The sequence below is a fragment of the Phodopus roborovskii genome, unplaced genomic scaffold (genome assembly GCF_943737965.1).
Source record: "Phodopus roborovskii unplaced genomic scaffold, PHOROB, whole genome shotgun sequence".
NCBI lineage: Eukaryota > Metazoa > Chordata > Mammalia > Rodentia > Cricetidae > Phodopus > Phodopus roborovskii.
Window position 1 is genome coordinate 8,177,890 of NW_026126602.1, and position 24,134 is coordinate 8,202,023.

The 24,134-nt window shown below is 40.3% G+C and overlaps 1 protein-coding gene across 1 annotated transcript in view; it reads left to right on the forward strand.

The window, feature by feature from the left end:
• The window catches only part of CUNH10orf67 (chromosome unknown C10orf67 homolog), a 104,551-nt gene that overhangs the window by 34,805 nt on the left and 45,612 nt on the right, over nt 1-24,134 (forward strand). Inside the window, exons 6-12 of the mRNA XM_051205709.1 lie at nt 1,209-1,356; nt 2,341-2,399; nt 6,696-6,761; nt 17,304-17,363; nt 18,409-18,433; nt 18,617-18,930; nt 21,797-21,946. Coding sequence (XP_051061666.1) covers nt 1,209-1,356; nt 2,341-2,399; nt 6,696-6,761; nt 17,304-17,363; nt 18,409-18,433; nt 18,617-18,930; nt 21,797-21,946 — 822 coding nt within the window. The remainder of the gene's footprint in view (nt 1-1,208; nt 1,357-2,340; nt 2,400-6,695; nt 6,762-17,303; nt 17,364-18,408; nt 18,434-18,616; nt 18,931-21,796; nt 21,947-24,134) is intronic.

A 24,134-nucleotide genomic window follows, 5' to 3' on the forward strand; every position in this document is an offset into this window, starting at 1 on the left:
ATTTATTCTTACTTATTTGCAATCATGGAATTACTGTAAAAGGACCAACTCATAGTTCAGTTACGATTACTTTGAAGTTCGAAAGTATTTTCAAGTCCATGGGAATTTCAAAGCCAGACATGTAGAATTGTTTTCCTATTTTAGCATAATAATGTGACCCTTATTTTGAAATTGCATGATCTGTAAAAGAGTATAAAATTCTGCACCAGCTTCCCTGGTCCATGACATCTTAATTTTCCTAAGTGTGTCCATGAAACATAGACAACCATAGGCAAGTATATTCAGATGTTTTCAATAGCTTTGAAACAGACAAGAGGAAGAAGAAAAAGAGAGAAGCCTTCCCAAATAAACTTTCATTGCATAGGAAAAAGCCTCTGTCATAATGGACATGGCAAGATTTAAACAAAAGACGCACATAATAAAAATGTAAATGAGTTTGCTTTACTAAAACTATAACTTTAAAGTCCTTTGTTGTAAGTTATCCTGAAACCTTCTTACAAGGTAATCACTCTGCATAGAGATTGAAACCCTAGTCTTCAATAGCGTTAACTGCCTGCGCAGCCCCTGTGACAGGCATGCAAAGCCATGTTAATGTTCAGAATATGAATTGCCTCTGGGTGGCTCCCCCACCCAGCAGAAAACCAACTGTGTGGATATCTGCGCGCCTGATGGGCTCCATGCGGCTCCCAGCCTGCACACGTCACCCCTTTGACATGTGATGGGCTCTTCCCGGCACTGGCAGCACTGACACTGGGAAATGCCACAAAGGCAACAAGCCCCCCTCCTTAGCCTTGCACTTCGCCACCCCCTGGCGCTGCCCATCCATGGCCTCCCCAGCCTGCCTAGTTACAAGGGACAGCACTTCAGATACTCAGAGGGAAGTGTGGGTGGAGGGGGCCCCAGCTGCCTCCCTGGACACAGCCTCCATAATGAATTGACCTGAATGATGAGGGCACACAAACAGTATGATATGCATTATTCCTGTCAATAAAATGTCCCCATGTGCTGGGGTCTTTGTACAGAATGTACTGTGGCCTTTCTTCCAGCCAGTTCTATTTAGTCCCCTTCCTTCTTGCTATTCATATTATAAGTGTGTAATAGAATTCAGAAAATTATATGATAGTGCCTCTTTATGGGCATTGTCCTAGAGTTGCATATTTAAATCCTTGGTTCCCTGCTTAGAAATATGGGATTCCTTCTCTTCACAGGACTCTTTGGCCAAGGAGCCCAGCTCTCCAAAGCTATTCTTGGAAAAGGAAATTATGGAATACAAGATGGAAAACGAGAGGCTGCTGCAAGTGATCTCAGTCCTGGAAGAAGAAGTGCAAGTGAACATGAAAGAAAATGCAATGTTAGGTAACACTTACAACCCTTCCCTTGTGAGGAGCGGCACACGTAAGACCCATTCCTCTGTTTGGCTTTTCCTCTCACATGCGTTTACTTACACCTAGAAGAAGTCGGTTTGATAGCTCTCTTTTTCTTTTTACGATAGCTTTCCTTGCTTGGAGCATAGGATGTTTCTGTATTTGCCCTTCTGAGCCATGCCATGTGAACTCAGAGCACTTGTTTCTAAACAAACAAACAAAAAAACCAAAACAAAACATACACATTAGCCTTAGCAAAGGGGGGGGGCAATCAGTTTGTTCTAGACACAGTGTGCCCACTTTCTTTCACACGCTGACGGTCTAACTATAACATACATAAGGGAAAGTGACAAGACACACTTGTGGAGAGGCATTGCATTTTTATCACCAGAAGTATGCTGCTTTAAAGTGCCGTTAGATTTTAACTGCTGCTGTTTATTTGCATTTTGTTTTGTTTTGCTCTTTGTATGATGCTCTGGTAACCTACAGTATGAAAGCAGAGCGAAAATTAAGAACGTGGATGTGAGCCTTGGTGAAATGAGTCATAATACAGTGTCCCTTTAGTGCTAGATGATGCCATGCCCCTGTGACTCCATTTCTCTTTGGATGTGGTAGGACAATGCTTTCTCAGGTTGTGGTCTTTCTTAGCAAATCATAAAGTGCCACCTGCTAAAGCACTTTGTATTGGCTGTAGCTAACAGCAAAAAATGTCCACTGCTAGTATTGATGAAAAGCATCTAGCCCTCAGCCACACTTGGATCTTGAACTTACTTCTTACTCCCTATCTGACCGGCTAACCTAACAGCAGGAAGAAGGCTGTGAATGTCAAGGGCATTTGTGAAGGTCGTAATCCTGCTAGGACGTGTGAACACCATGCCTGCCGGTGCCTCTACAGCCTGCCCCAAAGCGGGCAGTTTGAATACAGGGGCATACGTGTGTAATTTCATGGTTGGCCTCTCTCTTCTTTTGTTTACAGAGGATGAAATTATGTGTCTGAAAGAGATGTCAAACCAGGATCAGAGAACTATTCAAAAGGTACGTGCATCTTTTACATTGATAAATGACTCTTTTTAAATTGAAATATCAGCACCATTGGTGAAATGACATCATGTCCAGGGTGTCTTCAAATGGAAAGCTGGCTTATACATTTCCCCATTATGTCATTTTAACAACATATTTCCTTATTGTCTGGAATAATATGGCTAGTAATAAGAATTCTGACTGGAAAAAAACTCATTTGGATGTTGATCATCTCTTATTTGGAGCTATATGAGCATCTATCTTGTTGGTTATAAGGAACCAACAAGTTACACGATTTTGAAAGTTTCCAACCTTTGCTTGTAAGCACCTATTAGTAAGAATGAGACTACACTGCCACATCTTGTTTTCAGGTTGGATGTTGGTTGATGCTCTTTTATTCTTAGTGAGAGTGAATTGGCTTACTCTGGTAGGTCAGTCTTTATTTAAAGCAAGAAAAGTTTCAGTATCATGAAAATCAAGAATCCCAGTTCATCTGACACACAGGAGCATGGCAGTTGTTCCTCCTCAGCCCCCTGCTGGTGAGCCGCCCTGCTTAAAGACTTGTGAGCAGCGCTCCTCCCCTGTGCAGTCTTCCCTGTACTGTGATTCCTAGTGCAGACAGCACACTATCTCATCTGTGTGGAGGACCATGCCTGAAACCCTGAAATACACTCCTGCAGCAATGTATAGAATGAAGATGCATTTAACACTCATAAAATTTACAGATGAAAAGGTGGACCCAATCCCCAAATTACTCTAGTAAACAAATGTATTTTCCAGTAACTCAACCAATTATCCATCTTTAGGTTAAACTAGACAAAATTAAAAGCATGGATCTTGGGGCTGGAGAGAAGGCTCAGTGGTTAAGGGTACTGACTGTTCTTCAATAAAAACTGGGTTCTATTCCCAGCACCCAGCACCCAGCTATAACTTCAGTTACTGGAGATCTGATGGCCTCTAAGTACAGGGCATGTACTTGGTACACAGACATACATGCAAGCAACACAACCATAACTATAAAAATAAATATTTAAAAAATAATCAAAGTGTGTGTGTGCGTGTGTGTGTGTGTGTACAAAACCTTTACTCTTCAATTACATAAGTCACATTTCAAAAGCATGGTGGCCACTTAGACTCAACTAGTTTGGGGTCAGATGCCAACCAGGTCTGACTGCAGTACAAGATATTCTTGGAGTTTAGATAAAACTGGTTTTAAGAACCATAGTGATAGACCAGAACTGGGCCATGATTTCCTCTGCTAGGCAGGTTTCCATGAAATGATTTCATCTTCTTGAGCTTTACCCAATCTCCTCCAGCAGTACTGTAAACCCCACTGTTACAGAATAACAGTGGCATTTGTGGACAGACAGTTCGGGATTCTCAGGATTGGTTTCGTTAGTGTAAGAAGGAAATATACAGATTCTGGTTTTACTTTGCCTACAAGAGCAGCATACTTCATAACAAGCTCTGCAGGCCACTCGTCCTCACTCCTCCAATGAGAATGAGTTACAGAGGCTTCCTAGTCTATATGGAATACAGTATGTGGCTAAAGCCAAAAATGTCCCTTGTATGTCCTCAAAGGTGCAAACCATGCCCTATGTGAGCTGAAATTTCTCAGTACTGCCTTCTGGTCACATGTGACTGAACATTTGCAGCATGGCCAGGGCTGTCTCCCTCCCAGCCACATATGACCACTGGACATGTGACCACATGGCCAGTTCAACTGAGGGGATTCATTTTGAACAATGTTAAATTTAAATGGAAAAACAGTTTTTTTTTAATGAATGGAAAAAACCTTCAATAATTTACATAATGGAATTTTCCTTCTTATTTGTGTTTTGAAATCTGCATAGATAAGAATTTAGCTCTCAAATCTGTCCTGTATTTGAAAAAAGACATATATACATATGTGTGTGTGTTTAAAAAATTGATTCAAAAGATGAAATATTTCCCTCATAATTCTAATATTTATTAGTTAATTTGGAGTATATATAGGGAGAGATAAACATATAGTTTTAATATCATGTTTTACATATATGACTAAATTATTTGTGTTTGCCAGCTCTATTCTAGATAACTACAGCAGTGGTTTTCAACCTTCCTAATGCTGCAACCCTTTAATACACGCCTCATGTTGTGGTCTGACCCCCAACCATAAGATTATTTTCATTACTACTTCATAACTGTAATTATCTGATACTCAGTATCTCTGATATGCAACCCCTAGGAAAGGATCCATCAACCTTTCAGTATAATCTGCTACAGTATAGCAGATCTCTTTCAACTCATTCCTTCTCTGAAAGTCCTGTTTTCTTCTGCTTTTCCTTACAGTCACTAGAACTTAATGTAGACAAGAAACGGACTCACTTATTGAGAAGAAAAATAAAATCTACACCCCTAGGTTCCTGTTTTATTTCTAGCTTGTCCCTGTAGAGTAGCTCTTGCCCCCTCCCCCTGTCTCCCAGGCTTACTGGGTATGTAGTAGAGATAGTGTGTGTAAGTGATTTGTCAACTGGAAGCAGTTGAATAAGAAGGACTAGATCGTTAAAGTTTGTTCTCAATACCCTTCAGCAACTTAATTCAATGGTGTTTATAAAGTGATTTTGAATGTCACACACTATGCTACTGCTAGAAAAATTTAAATGTGTGGACACTAACACACACAACACACATGAAGTCACAGACCAAAACTACAGAGCAGGGTGACAACACAGAGACAAGAAGCTGGCTCAGCTCCATCTGGAGTATTCTAGAAAACCTTCATAGACATTCCCATGTTCTTTCTGTCATGGTCCTCTTGGGAGGATGGCCTGGGCTGTTATTTTCCAGAGAACAAGAGGACACAGAAGCTGGTCAAGTGTGAGTGTGTGATGAGTGGTGTGAAGTATATTCCAGGACTTTCAGAAATGTGGCATGGCTGGCTCATGTAGTAGGGACCTGTTGAAGTGACAAAGTGAGAATTTGTTGTGGAATACAGAGAAGACTAAAGCATGGGGAAGAGGCAGGCAGAACAAGAACATACAGAAAAAACAAACTCAAAAGCTTCAGCTAAAGCACAAGTTCCCTTCTTTAAGCAGTAGATATAATAAAATAAATAAACAAAAACAAGTTGAAAATGGGTCTGAGTTTGAGTGAGCCGACTCTCACCTTCTGTCCAGGATAAGCATCCTACAGCATGGAATGCAGTAGCACTTGTGTTTTAATTCAAGTGGTCTAACAAAAGGTCTCTAAGCCTGTTTTCCATCTGCTTCCACCTCACAGTCCCTTCTTGAAATGTCATTCTAGTAGGGGGCAGACCAGGAGACAGAGGGGACTGTACAAATGTGATGCCCTGCAAGCTGAGGAGGCTGCAGGAGGTATGCCTTGCTTTGGTGGTAGGAGAGCAAAGCTGGCTGAAGGCAAGGTATTGAGCTGCCTCCCACAAGTCAGACAGAGCTAGGCAGGGGGAAGAAAGAAAAAAAGAAGGAGAGAGAGAGAGATAGGAGAGAGAAAGGAAGGAAGAAAGAGGAAGGAAGGAAGGAAGGAAGGAAGGAAGGAAGGAAGGAAGGAAGGAAGTCAGAAACCACATCTTAAAGGGCAAGGTGTGTAGTTTCACTAGCTGAGCAAGGGAGGGTGGCCAGGGGTTAGATGTCTTCTGAGTGCCTGAGAAACCTGGACACTGTGTTAGGCTTGGACTTGTGTTTCTGATGAATATGAAATGGGGAGAGGGGATCTGAGCCAGGATGACAAGCCAATAGGTGATTTGGACAAGCATTGGACAATATAGAGTCTTGAGCAGTGACTGTAAAGATGTTTATCAGATTAGTAAATACAATTGAGTAAATTGATTGAGTTGAACAAAGGTCTAAATAAAGGTTTCAATTTTACCTATATAACAGAGTTTCAACTACAAAAAAAAAAAAAAAAAAAAAAAAAAAAAAAAAAAACTGCATAAGGACAGAGGTAAATTGTGTGGTTTTAAGGAGTATTTTCAGTAAATATAAATATTGTTTGAGAATGTGCCATATGGAAAGTTAAACAAAGCTGTAATGGAGGATAGACTGACTCACTGGATTGCATGATGTCACATTTGATGCAGCAAGGAAAGTTGCAAGTACATTGGCTTTTTTTTTTTATATTAGCTTTGTTATATAATATTATGAGACCTTAATAATCCGTAGGAAATTCTTTTTTTTTTTTTTCCTTTGATCACATTAGGATCCATTTTCCTCCCATATGAAAATGTATTTTTATCACATTCTACTGAGGAAAACATTTTAGGTGTTGTCTTCTTACCTTTAATCAAAATGTCATTATTTTTCTCTATTACAGTTAATGGATAGTAGAGACAGATTGAGATATGAGTTGGATTGCGAAAAATTAGCCGTTCAAGACATGGTAAGATGATTTATATTCCCTCTAAGGAATTTGAATGTGAGACATTAGTTTCACCTGAATGTGTTTGGTGCTCGTGTGTTACTTTGCTGGGAACAGTTTCTCCTTCATCAGTTTCTCCTTCATCAAAATCTTAACTGTCCGTGTAATTGTAGAAACTTTTAAGTAGGCATTTGGAGGAAGAATTTGAATTGTTGATAAGCTGGAGGTAAACTCTGGGTAAGAAACAGTATGACAACTTAAAATGGTGTACAAAGTATTCTCATCTCGTTCTGAAAATCTAAAAGCAAAATGAAACCTGAGAGCCCAGGATTTTGAAGGATTTGCTATTTTTAGTTACAAATTGCAGTTATTGACAACAAGAAGAGAGCCCAGCTCAATAGTTTGGCATTCTGTGGTAGTCTCCTAAGACAACACTGCCTTTTCATGGTCTTAAAGAGAACTTTCCAGACGGCTGGCCTTTTATCAGTTGACTCCCCACCCCCAGGCCCTCAGCACCAGCTCCTGGTGCTGTACTGGCTGTCAGCTGATCGCCACTAGTATGTCTTTGTTACAGTAAACTGCGTTTATTATAATAAAACATAAAACCCAGCTTGACTTGAGTCTCCAATGTGCTTGGAAAGAATATGACTCTGTCTGCAGGAGACAAGGTTGCTCCAGGAAAGCCACACCACTTCAGATAGTGAAACATTTGCTTTTTCACAGCTTGTCACACTTGTGCCAAGTTGTGACTGTCTCCCCAATTCTGTTTTGTTACTCCCGGGCACCCTGTGTTTTGGGTTTCTTGTCATAGAAATTAATGCAAAACAATGGTCCTGGATTACAATGAAGCCTTCTATTAAACCAACTTGGGTATGCAGGCAAGGGGGGGGTGGGATTAAGACCCACTATTCACAAACACCACGTGTTAGCAAATGCATTATTTTGTCCTTTACTTTTAAATACCTGCATATAAAAAGCCTCCCTCCTTTGAGAACACTTGGTGGATTTCTGGTATTCTCACAGCCTGTCTTCTGCTCTTCTAGAGAAGTACAGCCTCTGCCTCCAAAAGACCTTAACATACACATAGTGATTAAAAGGAAGTGTTTTTATTGGGTGGGAAGTAAATGTGACATTGTTAGTTTGTCAGCAGCAATTGAGAAGAACCGCAGCCATCCAGCAGTGAATTTTGTGCCTGTGCTGGGAGTAGACCCCATGACCTTTTCTTTTTAAAAAACTGTAAGTGTTCAACGGGTGCTATTGTATCACCCACAGGGGAACCAATCCCGCTTTATTTTCTTGTTTAGAAGTTTGTTGAGCCCCAAGCTTGTTGCCAAGCAGCAAGAGCCTGCCTCAAAAACAAAACAAACAAACAAACAAATAAAACAAAAACAAAACAAACCAGAACAATACTAGAGTTTTTAGTATGCTTAGAACTAGTTTGGGGAGTTCCATTTTTCAGTAGGGGCATGAGCTTAAATCCATCTTCCCAGGCAAAGTTGCCATGGTGGACTTTCCTCCCTCCATCTCCCCCAGGAATTGATGCTCATTAGAGGGAGGTAACTTTAGGGATCTTTGGCACTGTTGTTTCATGCTATGCTGTGTTTGTCCATAAACCAGAGTGTAGGAGTATGTTGAAAAGGAGTGGAAGAAAGTGGAACTGGATGTTATTTTATAAATATCCAATTTTTCACTAAAGGTTTTCTGTTCTTTGGTTTTCTATTACAGTTTCCCAAAATATTTTCTGACCTATTAAGAGTCTTGTGGAAAAAGTAAATGTGTATATAAAAAGCAACAACAACACAAGCATAATAGATGGGCAATCACATGTGCTATGTTAGAATTGTCACAAGACAAATATTTGAGAAATCAGAGGAGGAGAGAGTCACGTGGGCCCATGGCTTCCAAGGTTCCAGACTGTGGCCCTCTAGATTCATTGTTCCTAAACATGTGATGAGGTAGAACATCTGGGGTCAGAAATGGTGGGGCTCAAGGTATCAACAAAAGGCCAACAGAGGGAACCAGGACAAGACAGTCTCTAAAGGCATGCTTCTTATTTTCTCTAGCTAAGGTATCACCTTGAAATTTCAACTATTTCCTAATAATGCTGGCCACTTATTAGTCCCGTAGTAGTATACAAACCCATTGATTAGGTCAGAGTACAAATGACCCAATAGCTTCTCCATAATTGGATCCATTTTCTACAGATCTAACCTTTAATATATACAAGTGTGCACATCACGTCCCTGCAGTGACATGGAGAAGTTGTATCCCTAGAAGGAACTTGGAGCAAGCACAAGAAAGAGTTCTGCATCTTCCCACAGTTCCTAAGAGAATGTTTTTCATTTTTCTTCAAGTGCACAAAGGAACAAGTTTCCCATTAGGAAAGGAGCTTGGCTGAGCTCCTTCCTTGACCAAATCTCTCTCTCTCTCTCTCTCTCTCTCTCTCTCTCTCTCTCTCTCTCTCTCTCTCTCTCTGTTTTCTCAGAACTGCCCAGGGTCACGACAGACAGGGAGTACAATCTGTACTCTAGTGCCACTCTGGGGACACAGCACTAACAGACTCCCAAAGTCTACTTGCTTCTGTAACTGGGTTCCAGAAGTCCAAATTCTCTTTAAGGCATCCTTCAAGTTGGCCCACTCCCATTGTGTGTGATATGGCAATATTTGGCTGACCAGATGGGAAACCAATGTTTCCAGTGATCTGAGTAAAACCTCACTGACCTCAAAATTCTGGGAAGACCAGCACCAAATGAGCAGTGCTGGTGAGTGACTCCTCGCTGTAAGCCAGGCTGTCAGAGGAGTTCTACTCTCATGCTCTCACTACCCATGATCAGACCAGTGTGCCCCCTGCAGTCCCCGACAGCTGAAAGTCCTACTCAACATGTACCCCTAATTGCACAATTAAAAAAAAAATGACAGAGGGCAAAGCTGGTGACAGAAAAAGCTCCCTCCATTCATTGCTATTCACATGACCTCTCAAAATCTCCACGGTATACTCATGAGAGCTATGAAAGTTTTAAGATAATTAACACCTCATAGGTATGAAAATAATTTACAATTTACAGAATCTAAAATGGCTTTAAGGACTCTGAAGATCCTTGGACCACATTCTGATATCTGTTACACTACTTACTAAGTTGAAAATATACCTAGTCGGTCACGAAGGAAGTCTTTGTTCTTTTGTGCTTTTGATCCTCTTCCTTTCCAATGCATGTATCTATTAATAACTTTTCCTTGGCACACTGCTGTTAGAATGTCAATTAGTACATTCATATCTCTCTCACTCCTTTTCGTTATTCTTTATTATGTTTTGAGGCAAGCTCCTACTATCTAGCTCAGGCTGTCCTAAAACTTGTGCTCCTCCTGTTTCAGCCTCCCAAGTCCAAGGATCACAGTGTTCTGCCACATCCAGCTACATTAATATATCTCAATGGGCTGTGCCATTAATGTTAGGCTCAGGCAGAAAGTTCCAGATATGGGTATAGAGAGATGATGGCTCATCATGTAAAAGAATTTGCTGAGCAAGCATGAGGACCTGTGTTCCAGGTGCTTTCATGCATGCCAGCAACTCCAGTGCTGGGCATTAGAGGTAGAGCCACAAGTATGGTCAGGGTTTACTGGATGCCAATCCAGCTAAAAATCAGGAAGTTATAGGTTCAGTGAGAGACCTTGTCTAAATGGAATGAGGTGGAGAATGATGGAACTCAACACCAACCTCTTGTCTCCTCCACTTCCTTCAGCTATACCTCAACCCCATGGAATCTCTTATCCATAACAGTAGCAGAATTACAGTTAAGAAGTAGCAATGATATAATCATATAGTTGAAGGTCACCACATTAGGAAGGTTGAGAATCACTGTTAAGTTTCTACAACCTCTCAAGGCCAACAGCTAGGAACGAGGGTTCAAATACACAGCCTGTGGAGGACATTTTACATTCTAGTCATAACTACTATTAAGTGTAAGAGTATAGACTCCACTTCCCTCCTTAAGGAAGCTCAGAGCTGCCACACATGACTGTGAGGAGATGGGCCTGTGGCCCAGCATCTGCTCTTACTTTCTCCATCCAGCAACTCAGTGGTAAGATGTTCAGCAGGCCCAAAGTGAGTCCCTTGCAGCTCTGCCAGGCATCCATCTATACTGATAGCTCTTCTGAGAGCTGTCCCTGGCCAGGCAGCTCCTTCCTAGTGGAACATGAATGCTGATCCTTATGCTGGGATTTCTTTACTCTGTTGCTCAGGTCAAAGCCTTCATGTGACTAAGAATGATGAGCCACAGCAATTAAATTCTGCCTGGTTCTGATTTTAAAAAGGTCTTTGTGGTTCACCATTACATATATTTGTTGTAGGGTTTACACTTTAGCCCTCAGAATGGGTGCATGTGAGATGAAGCAGATTAGATGTTATTATTCTAAAATACTTTATACGCATCTATTCATATAATCATGCAGTTTTCCCCTCTGATCTGATCATGTTCAGTTATTACATTAAGAGCTCTTATTCAGTCATTAGGAAGCTTCACACACTTATTTCTTTTGCATTTTGCAACTATTGCCTTGTATTGTGAGTGAGGCTCATCTGTGTTGTTACATCACCCTGCCAATTGTTATGAAATAGAATGACTAAGAAAGGACCAATTATTAGATACAGACTTATTGATTTGTTTAGAGACTTAAAGTACTGATTGTGCTGCCTATTTTCTAAGCCTGACTTCATTTGCTACCTGGAACAGAATGGTCCAGAGAAATACCTGAAACTATGGGTGATTGCCCTTAACAACCTGCTGATTGCCCCATAAGCTTTTCTATAAAATCTCGCTTGCTTGCTGATCTCACTTTGCGGTTTTGGAGTATAAAATGAGACTGGGCCTAAGACTCAGGCCTTTCAGGAGATACTGTGGCTTCTGTCCACTGATGCCATCTCCTCCTCCACTGTCATAGGTGTCATTTGAATGCTTATTCTAGAGATTCCCACAACAATGGTTGCTAATGATCATAGGAGAGATCATTAAAACTGAAAATAGAAAAATAACAGAAGTTGGTCAACAAAGAGATGAGTCTTGGAAAGAAATCAATACAATTGATAAATCTCCACCGAGACTAACACATGTATAAAAAGATGGGTGAAACTCCAAAATGAGGATGAAATGAGATGTCAAGATAGAACGTTCAAACTTCAAGAGAACAGGGCATCTTATCACAACCCCTCCTCCCAAGGCTCAGGAGTCACTGCAAAAATGAAGGGTCAGACAGTGTAAGAGACAGAGGCAGTAGATGAATAAAAGGGAACAGTGTCCCCAGACTACTCAACAACCAGGCCACTGTACATGCGGACTCATAGTGATTGTGATAGCATACACATGCCCAGTGCAAACTGAAGCCAGACCCACTCTTAGCATGGAAAGGTGAGGAGCTGAGCTACTAGAAGAGGAAGAGTCCATTACCTTTAAGAATGTTGCCCCTGGTAAGTCAACCAAGCTCCAGTTGAAAGCCACACCTCTAAGAAATTATGGGCAACACAAATTGGACTTCATAGGTTGAGTGGGTAGAAAAGGGGAAGAGGGTAAATATGATCAAAATACATTGTAGGAAGTTATTAGCTAAGTTTCTTTTTGAAAGACAATCAGGAATACAACAACAAATAATTCTATATTCACAGATTTGTCAATGTTAAGAACTGAGGAAATTTGGAAAGCCATGACCGGCAGTTTTCTATGAACTTGAGTCCATTCTGGTCTACACAGAAGTTTCCAGACTATCCAGGCCAGAGTTACACAGTGAAACACTTTCAAAAAACAAAACAAAAGAAAACCAACATCAACAATAAAACAAGCCACCACTCACAAAATCTGAAGCAATTCCTGTAAAGAAAAAACTCCAGGGTTAGATGTTTTCACAAGACATTTCTATGAAACATTTGTAACTTCTCACTATATATTCTGGTAAAGACAAATCTAAATAGAGACAGTAACAAATATTAGTAAATAGAAATTTGTTGCATATAAAAAGAATTAAGAATTATGGTTAAATAAGGCTTATTTGTAGTGTGTAAGTTAGTTCAACTTTTACAAAACAGTTGTGATGGCTATTCTTGTTTGTCCATTTAACTACATATAGAATTAACTAAAACCCAAGTGTGTGGGTACACCTGGGGAATTTCTTCTTCTTCTTCTTCTTCTTCTTCTTCTTCTTCTTCTTCTTCTTCTTCTTCTTCTTCTCCTTCTCCTTCTCCTTCTCCTTCTCCTTCTCCTTCTCCTTCTCCTTCTCCTTCTCCTTCTCCTTCTCCTTCTCCTTCTCCTTCTTCTTCTTTTGGTCAGGGAGGGTTTTGAGACAATGTTTCTCTGTATTGTTCTGGACCCTGTCCTGGAACTTGCTCTATAGACCAGGCTGGCCTGGAACTCATAGAGATCCGCCTACCTCAGCCTCCCGAGTTCTGGGATTAAAGGCATGCACCGCCAAGGCCAGGTGTAGGATTTTTTCTTAATTAAGAAGTTGGAAGATTCATTTTTAATCTGGAGGTGGGACAATCCACCTTTATCTGGAACACGTCTTCTGCTGGAAATCTCAATAAAGAACATGGAAGAAGGAAGCTTGCTCTCTTTGCTTGCTTGCTTGCTTGCTTGCTTGCTTGCTTGCTTGCTTGCTTGCTACTAGCTCTCACTGGCAAGTCCATTTTCTTCATTGTGTTTAGAGCCTCTTTCTTCAGGATTCTGGGATATCTGAAGACCAGCTAAGACTTCCAGTCTGGTAGACTAAGCAATTACTGTATTCTTCAATCTTCCATTGATAGATAGCCATTGTTGGACTAGCTGAATAACAGCCTATAAGCCATTCTAATAAATCCTCTTCATTCATTCATATATGTATGTATGTATGTATGCATGTATATTCATATATATGTATATATACATACATATATATACATATATGTATATATACATACATATATATACATATATACATATATACATATATACATATATATATATATATATAAAATCTCCTCTCAAAGCTTTCATCCCTAATACCACATTTGTATTGGTATTACATCAAAACAAACTTTGTAGGAACATAAATGCTCAAGTCCAGGTCAGTGTAATTAGAAGCTTTTGCTCTGTGAAAGAACACATAAAGCAGATGAAAAGACAAACTGTATATTTGAAAAAGAAAATACTCTCAAGCCATATATCTACCCAAGGTGTGCTATCTAGAATGCATAAAGACTTTTCAAAACACAATAGTAAATCCAATTATAAAACAGTCAAAAGACATACACAGATATTCCCTTAAAGGAAAAGATGCCCAACTTTATTAACCAGGAGGGAAAGCCATGCTAAAAACAAAAGAAGATAACACTACACTCCTATTAAACTATTCATCTATTCATTTTTAAAAACAACTGTGGATAGTGGGCAAGAATGAAGAAAAACTCAATAACATAAGGGAAAGTTTGGCTATTTCTTAAAAACTAAATGTAGTTATACCATCCAGCAATTATACTCAAGAATTTTCCACAGAGGAAAATGAACACGTGTATTCATGCACAAAAATATTCTTTAACTTCACTCTTAGTAAAGAGTTGGAAGCACCCTATACATCCTTTAATAGTTGAATGATTGAACTATGAGCTCTTTATATCACACAGTACAATTTCACAAAGAACAGAAATAAACTTGGATTAACCTCAAAGAAATCCTGCTAGATAGAAAGGCAGGGCCACTAAGGTAACATACACATATCCTTTGTACTATTCCATTCTTATAACATTTTGAAAATATACAATTTAAAAATTGGGTACAAACTGCAACAGTATTTGCAGATAAGGGGGAGAGGCTCAGGTAGGTAGGTTGGTATGGCTATAAAAAGGTAACCCAGAGTCATGGGATTACTTTGTACTGTTGACTGTAGTGGAGGATATGCAAACCTACACATGGGATCAAATTTCATAGAACTAAACACACATGTGCAAACATGCACAAACATGTAAAACATCTGAATAAGGTCAAAGAAATGTGGGTCACTTGGCTAGTGTGGATTTATGCCTTGTTGACACTCACTTTAGAAAGAATTAGGAAACAGATGGTCTGAGAAGCAGGAGTCTCAAACATTTGGCTTTGCCATGTCTGCAGGTCAGATGGGACAGTGAAGCCTGTCTCCACTGTGTTCATGTCAAATTTCTGGTAGGGGAATTATACTATCTATACTTTGCAAAATGTTTCCATTTGGGAAATTAGGTAAAACATATCAGAATATCTCACATTTATTTATTATAGTTGCACATGAATCTCCAATTATTTCAAAATAACTGTCCATTTTAAAGCCCAGTATTAACTATTGGTGAGGCAATGTTGGCAACATGAATAACCATACACAATCTGGTAGTTAATAAAAATCAAACATGTAATTACAATACAACCTATAAACTGTTTCTTAAATGGCAACCTTTTCTAGTATATAATTCTAGATATCTTCTGCCCAGTTGTACTTTTTCTGTTCATTTAAAAATAAAAGATTTATTTAAAATTTTTTAATACTGTTCATGGGGGAGTACACATTTCAGGCCCAAGGAGGCCAGAAGGGGGTGCTGGAATTTCCTGGAGCTGCAGTTACAGGCAGTGTTGAGCCACTTTGAACTAATAAAGTGATTGATGACTAAACTTTTTTTTTCTTCTACATTCGTTTTTTGCCTGTATAAGGGTGTCACATCCCCTGAACTGTAGTTACAGACAGTTGTGAGCTGCCATGTGGGTGCTGGGAATTGAACCCAGGTCTTCTGGAAGAGGAATCAATGCTCTAAACTACTGAATCATCTCTACCAACTCCAGATGTCTGGACTTTTTAAAGCCCAGTTTGTGGATTTCTGTTCTGTTTGGGCACATTTAAAAGCTTTTATATACCCTGGAGTCAGGGAGATAGATAATCCATAAGTTTTCTAAACACTGATGATTTTATGTTTTGTTGAATATTATTCACTTTAAACAATTTGTTCTGTATTATGTTGATAAGGGTGAAGGTTCTTATTTTTCATAATGCTTATCCATTTATTACAATATCATTTGTAGAAAAAAAACTGTTTCTTTCTTTGGATTTATCATGGTGGAGTCTTTAAGGGAATCTAATGTGTGTTTTGGATTTCTTTATTCTGTCATAAAATTATGGTGTGCCAATCCCTACACAAGTGTTATACTGTCTTAGGTACTAGAGCTTTGTAATTCTTCAGATTTCTATACCTTTGTTATCCTTCAAAAATCATCTAAAAATTCATAGATGCTCTGTGTTCATACAGATTTTTAGAAATAATTTTTATGTTGAAAAGATAGGTATTTTAAAATATCCTACATTAAATCATATAATCCATAAATGGGAATATATAGTTATTTATTTAGGTTTTTAATTCTCACCAAAAATATGTCATTTTCAGTATTGAGATCTTAGATATTGTGTTAAATTTATTTTTAATTATTTTGTAGCTTGAAACTGTTGTAGACAGAATGTTTTTGGATTTTTAATTTTTAATTCTTAGTATTAATATTGAAAAGTACAATTGTCCAGGCTGTAGTGGTACACGCCTTTGATCCCAGAACTTGGGAAGCAGAAGCAGGTGGATCTCTGTAAGTTCAAGGCCAGCCTGATCTACAAGACCAAATTCTAAGACAAGGAGAAACCCCGTCTCGAAAAACAACAACGAATAAAATAAAAGCACAATTGACTTTTATATCAGTGCTATATCTTGAAATCTTGATGGCTTGATTTATTAGCCACAGTCATAGTTTTGTAGAATCTTTTAGATTTTGGTATGTTAACATGATTTAAAAATACTTATCATTATGTTTTTTATTTCTTTCTAGTGTCTTATTGCAATAGCTGAGACTGTCAGTATGACATTAAATTGCAATGATGCCTTGTTCCTAGATTTGTGAAAGAATCATTTATTAGTTCATCAATAAGTATATATTTTTTCTGTTTTGTTGTGGCAAGCATTTGTCAAATTTAGGAGTTTTCTTTTATTACTAGTTTCCTGAAAGTTTTTTTTTCTTTATCACAAATGGCTGTTGAATTTTTCCAAATTCATAGTCCACTATGAAGTGATCTGAATGTACATTGCTATATTTTTTAAGTTTTGTTGTTTTTGTTTTCTGAAACAGGGTTTCTCTGTAGCTTTGGAGGCTGTCCTAGAACTCACTCAGTAGACCAGGCTGTCCTCAAACTCACAGAGATCCACCTGCCTCCCGAGTGCTGAGATTAAAGGTGTGTACCACCACTGCCTGGCTTGAATATTATATTTTAATGCGAAGGAACTTTTGAATTTCTGTGAAAACTGGATTGAATTTGGCAATAGGTATGTTGAAGTTAATGAAGAAAACAATTTTTAAACTGTTACAAAAGGGTGTAACTATAATATTAGGTTTAACTTTACACTTTAGGTGTAACTGATACTACTTGATATAGGCCTTCATAGGCATCAGTAATTATTCTCTCATATAGCAAGATGTTATAAGACACATTTCTAGTGAGTTCTTATCAATGCCTATGGTAACAGATGGCATGGACCTTTGTTTTTTGCAGATCAATAAACAGAAAGAAGAGATAGAAATAAGAAGAAAGTATGCCAGTTTAAGTACCAAGGTTGTATGGACTCTATCATCATCTATTATCTCTACTGCTATGCTATCTCTCTTCACTCAAGAATCTATGCATACAATTGCTTTCTCATATATGAATTTAAAAGAAAGTGCTTGATGGGCAAAGCTCTAGGAGTCCGGTCAGAGAGAGAGAAGGTATTTTATGAACAAGGGAGGTCAGGATCATGACTCATGACCACATGATGGGGAAATCCACAGAGATAACTGACCTAAGCTCATAGGAGCTCACAGACTCTGGACCAACAGCCGAGGAACCTGCATCAGACTGAACTATGCCCTCTGCATGTGGTTGACAGTTGTGTGGTTTGGTCTGTTTGTGGGGCCCCTGGCAGTGGGACAAGTATCTATCCCTGGTTCATGAGCTGGCTTTTTTGAGCCCATTCCTTATGCTGAGATGCCTTGCTCAGCCCTGATGCAGTGGGGAGGGGCTTAGTCCTGCTTAGTCCGATGTGCCAGGTTTTGTTGACTCCCTATGGGAGGCCTTGCCCTTGCTGAGGAGTGGATTGGGGAAGGGGAAATAGGGAGAGGGACAAGTGGAGGGAAGGAAAGAGGAACTGTGGTTGGTATGAAAAATAAATAGAAAATTTTAAATTAAAAAAAAAAGTGCTTGATATCAAGAGTAGGCAATGCTCTTGCAGAAGAGCCTGGTTCCTAGCACACAACCACCTCCAACTCTACCTTCAGGGGATCCAGCATCTTCTTCTAAATTCTGAGGATAGCAGCATTCACACACACACACACACACACTTAAAATAAGTCTTTTAAAAAGACTCGGTTGAAAGTGAAACAAGATGGGTATGTGGGAGATAGAAGATGAGAAAAGTAGGAAGGGGAGCTGAACAGTGGAACCAGCAAGCCACCTCTCAGAGAGGCTGCTGCAGACCCAAAGGCACAAATTCCTTCTTTTCTTCCCCACTTCTCCTTCCTTTCCCTTTTCCCACCTTCAGCCACCTCACCAGCTTCACAAGGACTGTGTATTTACAGGTGTTGCCAAGAAATGTCTATCTGTTTCTGTGTATTTTTCCTAGAACAAAGGGGTTAGAGGGACATTCAGCTCAGCTGCTAATCAAGGCAGGCAAAGGAGAGGGCTGTGGAACTAGGAGCAAAGGCAGATACACATCCCCAGAGAATGAAACTGCTCTCTCTGGGACTCCTGCTCAGGGGAGGGCAAGTAAGGGAGAGGTACAAATCTAAGGGGTGAAATAATAATTCTTGACTCTTTTGAGCAGAGAATAGCCAGGGGAAGAGACTCCGCTTTCTACTCACGGCCTTCAAGTCATCAGTCCAAGGGTGTGACACTATTCACTGAGTCTCCACATTTTATAAGGCCACCTTCTGCTTCCCTCAGCGTGTCTCCTAAGCTAAAAAAGAAGATGTCCAAGAAATATATTGGTGCTGCTGTTGTTCCTACTGTTACTGCAAGTGACACTACTGCTCCTGATGCAGCTACTGGTCCTGCTGCAGTTCCTTCTGCTCCTGGCACTGTTGTCACGACTCCTGTTCCTACTCTTATTACCGATTTCCTCGCACGGTCGGAGAAGGAAAAGCATGTAAGAACCATGAGCATCACCACCCCCTGCTGAACTTCACATACTTCCTGTGTCTTGTTGATCTGTCTTGTTAGCCTTTTTCAGCTGCAGCCTCATGCCTCCCACTTCCTGTCTAGCATCATCCAGGCTCACTGTCTAACATGCCTGACTCTCTCATTGGGATAAGGGCTCTGGAAGCTCACCAGGGTGGCCTTGATAAGTCTCTTAGCTTCCTCAAATAATACTACTGTTACCCATAGCTAGCTGCATTGTATAGGTTAGCGAGTCTTAGTAAATCTCTATTGGATTAGCAAAATCTGAGAAGCTGCATTCTAAGTGCTTGTTAGGGCACATATCTCTAATTCCTTACAGTGTGGTATTATATTACTGATGTCTCCCTGAAGGACATGGAAGGATCTGGTCATTTTGGTCACATAAGAGTCTAGATTAAACAGCTAGATTAAATAACACTATTAAGAACAGATATACACGAACTGTAAGCTGTCACTCTCCTTAACTATGTTAACAATCAGTTCTCTGAAGTTCAGTTGATTGGTGGCTTATGGTGGCACTATTCCCTAGACTTGGTTTCTAGGCTGCACACAAAGGAGAAAGCTAGCTGAGTACAGTCATTACTCTCCCTCTGCTTCCTGACTGTGGATACAATATGACTAACTGATGCAACTTGTTGCTGCTTTGACCTCACCATGATGGGGCTTACCCTGGAACTAAGGGTCAAAGCCCTTTCTCCCCTAAGTTTCTTTTGTGAAGGGCATATAACAACAGTAACAAGTAGCAAATGGGTGTGGCTTATTATTGGGTAGCATATTCCCCAAGACTGGCCTTTGTAATGATCCTGGGGATAATTTTCTTTGTGCTTAGTTGTGAGGATATTGATGGTTGTTGGTGCACATGGTTTTTAAGCACACTGAATTGTGTAACTAAGCAAGATTCTTTTCTGGGATGACCTCCAAAGAACTTAGGTTCAACTGGTGACTCACTGGGCCAATGGATAGCCCTTGGCATAGTTAATTCTGTATCAACAGTAATAAATTCACATAGTGTCCACTTGGATGTTTGAATCTGCTGTGTTCCTGAGTTTTGTTCTGCCAGGTCCTATGTCCTTCCTCCCCTCCAGGTGGCAGAATCTGCCTATCCCTGGGACTGTAAACAGAGTAGAATTATACAGTTTTGTACACCTTGCTTCCAGAAAGGCTACAGGCCTCTTAAGCTATTTAATTGGAGAAGTAGATAAGTCCTTTCTCCAGTGAAGGAGTGAGAAAGAGGGAGAGTTAGTATTGCTCTAGCAGGGAGTCAGCCTACTTGGAACAAAGCATCAATCAGTGAGAAAAAGCATTCTCTGCTGAGTAATCAGTGAGAAGAAGCATTCTCTCTCCTGTAGCGGTGCTTGCCTGCATGATCCCAGAACTCAGAAGGCAGAGGCAGGAAGAGCACTATGAGACTGAGACAAGCCTGAACTACAGTAATGAGTCTAAGGCCAGCAAGGGCTACACTGCAAGCCTTGTCTCAAAAACAAAAGAAAACCAAGAGACAAAAAGGAGGTGAGAAAGAGAGAAAGGAAGGAAGAAAGGAAAGAAGGAAGGAAGGAAAGAGAAATGTTTCCTCTATAAAAATTAGGAAGTAGAGTCAAGTGGGAGGATGCATGAACCTCCTAGGAAGAGATTTTGCACATGACTGAGCAGTGGCATAGTTCTCGAAGTGACTGTTTTATAATCCAGATATCGAGAAGTGTGTTGTTTAGTTCCCACCAAAAAAAAAACTGATGGAAGGCCTGGGAAGATGGCCCACTGGTTAAGAGTGCTTGCTGTACAAGCATGAGGACCTGTGATAGAGTGCCTAGCATTTGTGTAAAAAGCTAAGTGTGGCTGCTTATGCTGGTACCCTTACCATTCCCAGGTGAGACAGGACAGCCAGAGAGTCTTGCCCAGTAAGGGACCCTGTTCCAAGGGAAGAAAGCTGAGTAGAGTTAGACATCCGAGGCCCTCCTCTGTCCTCTGGGTTGACTGCTTGAGCAGGTACTCACGTCTGTGTGTCTGTCTGTCTGTCCCTCTCTCTCTCTCTCTCTCTCTCTCTCTCTCTCTCTCTCTCTCTCTGTGTGTGTGTGTGTGTGTGTGTGTGTGTGTGTGTGTGTGTGTGTGTGTGTTTATGTGAGAGAAAGAGAGGGGGTGAGAGGGCAAGGCAGGGTGAGAAACTAAAATTCCTGTCTGAGTGGTTAGTGCAGGAACAGGGAGACCAATCATCCTGAAGAACAAGGGTTCCTTGTCAGACGATCATGGAGCAATACTATGCCACCTAGTTTTTGAAAAACAAAAAGATTTTTAGGAATGTCTGGAGATGTAACTCAGTGGTAGAGTACTTGCCTACCATGCCTGGACCCATAGATTCCCATCCCCAGCCCTCTCAAAAGAAGTTTTTCACTAGAGGAAGGTTCACATATTGAGACAGACGTTTAGGAGTACAGATCTGTCACCTTCGTTAGTGTTGTGGAGATAGAGGAGATCCTGCTCAATTGGACAGAGGAGGGGGGTCTTAGGGTTTTAAGGGGTGGGCTCAGGCTGCCATAATGCCTCTCTGTATCTGTTAAGAGTTTTTACATGGCAAGGAGAGATGACCTTAAGACCTCACAAGGTAACTGACTTGTAAATTTCACTTTACAAATGTCCATCCTTGGAAAGTAGATTTTGACTATCTTTGGGTAGATTGTGAAGGCTTTTTAATAGAATGAACTTATGGCCATTTAGCCAAATCCAAGGGGCCTTAATGTTAGGATTCCTTAATGAGATGTGCAGGACTACTTATTCCTGAAGGTGTCAGTGGACAGTGAAGGGCCGTACCTTTCAGAAGTGTCTGGGGTCTGAGGTCCCAGATACTGGCAATAGGAGAGCAGAGTGGTGTCAACAGCCAGGTCCAGCAGCTGAGCTTCTATCCTGAGGTCCCAGCAGCAGGGGGCAACTGCACTAGCAGCATCCCTGCCCCCTTCATGATTCCAAGGCTGGAGCTGAATCCTAAATATCTGGTTCAGAAGCTGTGTCTTCAATATGGATACAGTAGGTACAGGCTGAGCTCTCATCATTGAGAGGCACAAGACTCCCTCACACACGTGAGCATACACACACACACAGAGAGAGAGGGGGGGGGAGAGGAAGGTGGACTTAGGGTCTTTGAGAAGTATGGTTTTTCAGTTGGCTTTCCTCCTAGAACTACACTTTCTCCTGGACATTTCCAGAACCTCATGAAACATTCTGTAAGTGGTGAAACTCTCAAGTTAATGTTTAACAAAAAAAAAAAAAAAAAAAAAAGGCACAAACAGGGCAAGAGGTGGGCATGGGGACCTAAGTTGTTCCTCTCACTGTCACAGTAATTTATTCAATTTTTAATTCATGTTCTGGTTCACTGCTGTCACCTATATTAGTAGTCATAATCCCTTGGCCACCTTCCCATGTGATTCCCTTTTCTGCTGCATATTAACTCCATCAGTACCAGTCTGCTTAGGATTACCTTTAATTGCTTAACTCAGAGGGTCAATAGACCTCTTTAAATAACCTTTAAAGGACTTTCTAATATCCACTATGTGCAAACAACCACATGGAAAGCTCGCTGCCGGAACTTTACATCAGCCATTTCACTTCCTAATTAATCATACTTATTTTTGAAATCTGTGTCATTTGGTGGGAACGGTGCACATGCTGCCTGGGGGAGGCACACAGTGATAAAGGCAGTGTTTAGCCAGTCTGAAAAACCATGACACACGCATTGCCTTCAGATACAAGTTTATAAACGATTTCACAATGTAAAATTTGTATTTGTACAGGGTACTTATGTAAAGTTTATTTTTTGATTGCTGTAAAACAGTACAAATACTCAGGTTTTATGATCAAGGTTAAACTGGATTCCCAGGTTTCCCTTCCACCTCACCCCACCCCAAGTAATTAGTTAATTAAGGTCACACCCAGTAAATGTTTCTCTGGAAGACTTCTGAGCCTCCTTCGGGGTAGCCTGGTCTATACTGACAGGCCATATGGCATATGCAGTGATCTGCTGTGGGTCCTTCTGTGTGGGAAATAGGACAAGGGACAAGGCCAATCTTGTTCTTCTTTTCACAATACAAAGCAATTCCCATGGGGCGGGGGAAGGGGGAAAGCCTCCAAAAAACAAAGGAACAGAAACTATAAAATACTTGTAACATTTCACTATGACTAGTAGAACATTTTTGCAATAGTTTGCAGTTGTGACTACAATCATCCTGCAAGCTAGTAATTTTTAAAATATGACTGTATGATACCAAATTTTTACTATCTACCAAATTATTATTATCTACCAAATTATTGTCTTCACCATTCAACTCTTTTGTTTGGCAAAATGGCACACAAAGTTTAAAACAAACTGTGCAAGGGGAGAAACATGTTTATTGTTTCTCCATTTCGTTCATTTCCCCCTTGCCTGAGCCTGGTAAATCAGAGCACAGAGAGAAGCCAGCACTTTGTGGAGTGTGGAGCTGGGAATGCCAGAGACTGAGTCACACAGAGAGAGATCCTGGATGTGACCTGTGTAGTCTTTGGAGGCTGTTTCCCTTTTATTTTGCTTTTCAATAGAGAGATTGCATGCCTTGGGGTGTTTGTTGTTCAACCCTAATGCCATCTCTTCATATTTACATTTATCTCTATACAGTTTCTTGGGTTTATGATTTGATATTTGATGTAGATGCAGCCCACCATTAACAAAACTGTTATGCAGCACAGAAATACAGGTCCATTCAACAATCTGAACTGCTCCAGAACCCTGGAATGCTCTGTTCATGAATACTTAACTTTTCCATGTACTTCTAACCCTTTTCCTTTGCCTGGCCCATGGCTACCCTCTGGTACATTACTGATATCTGAAGGTAGTTATTTGTTAAGAAGACCTTAATAATGTTCATATGAAAGTGAGTTAGTAAAGGTTTAGACAGAAAACAACTCATTTTTTTCCAGAATGTTTTGGTTTCCTTTCCTATTGCTGTGATAAAATGCCCCAACAAAAGCAACTTGGAGTAAGGAGAGTTTTTCTGGTTCTCAGTTCCTGGAGACTGTCAGTCCTGGCAGTGGAAACTGGCTTGAGGCAGCCAGTCACTTTATGTGTACTGCAAGGAAGTAGAGAATAATGAACACGGGCGCACAGCTGGCCTTCTCTTTCTTACGTAGACCAAGACCCAAATGTAAATAGTA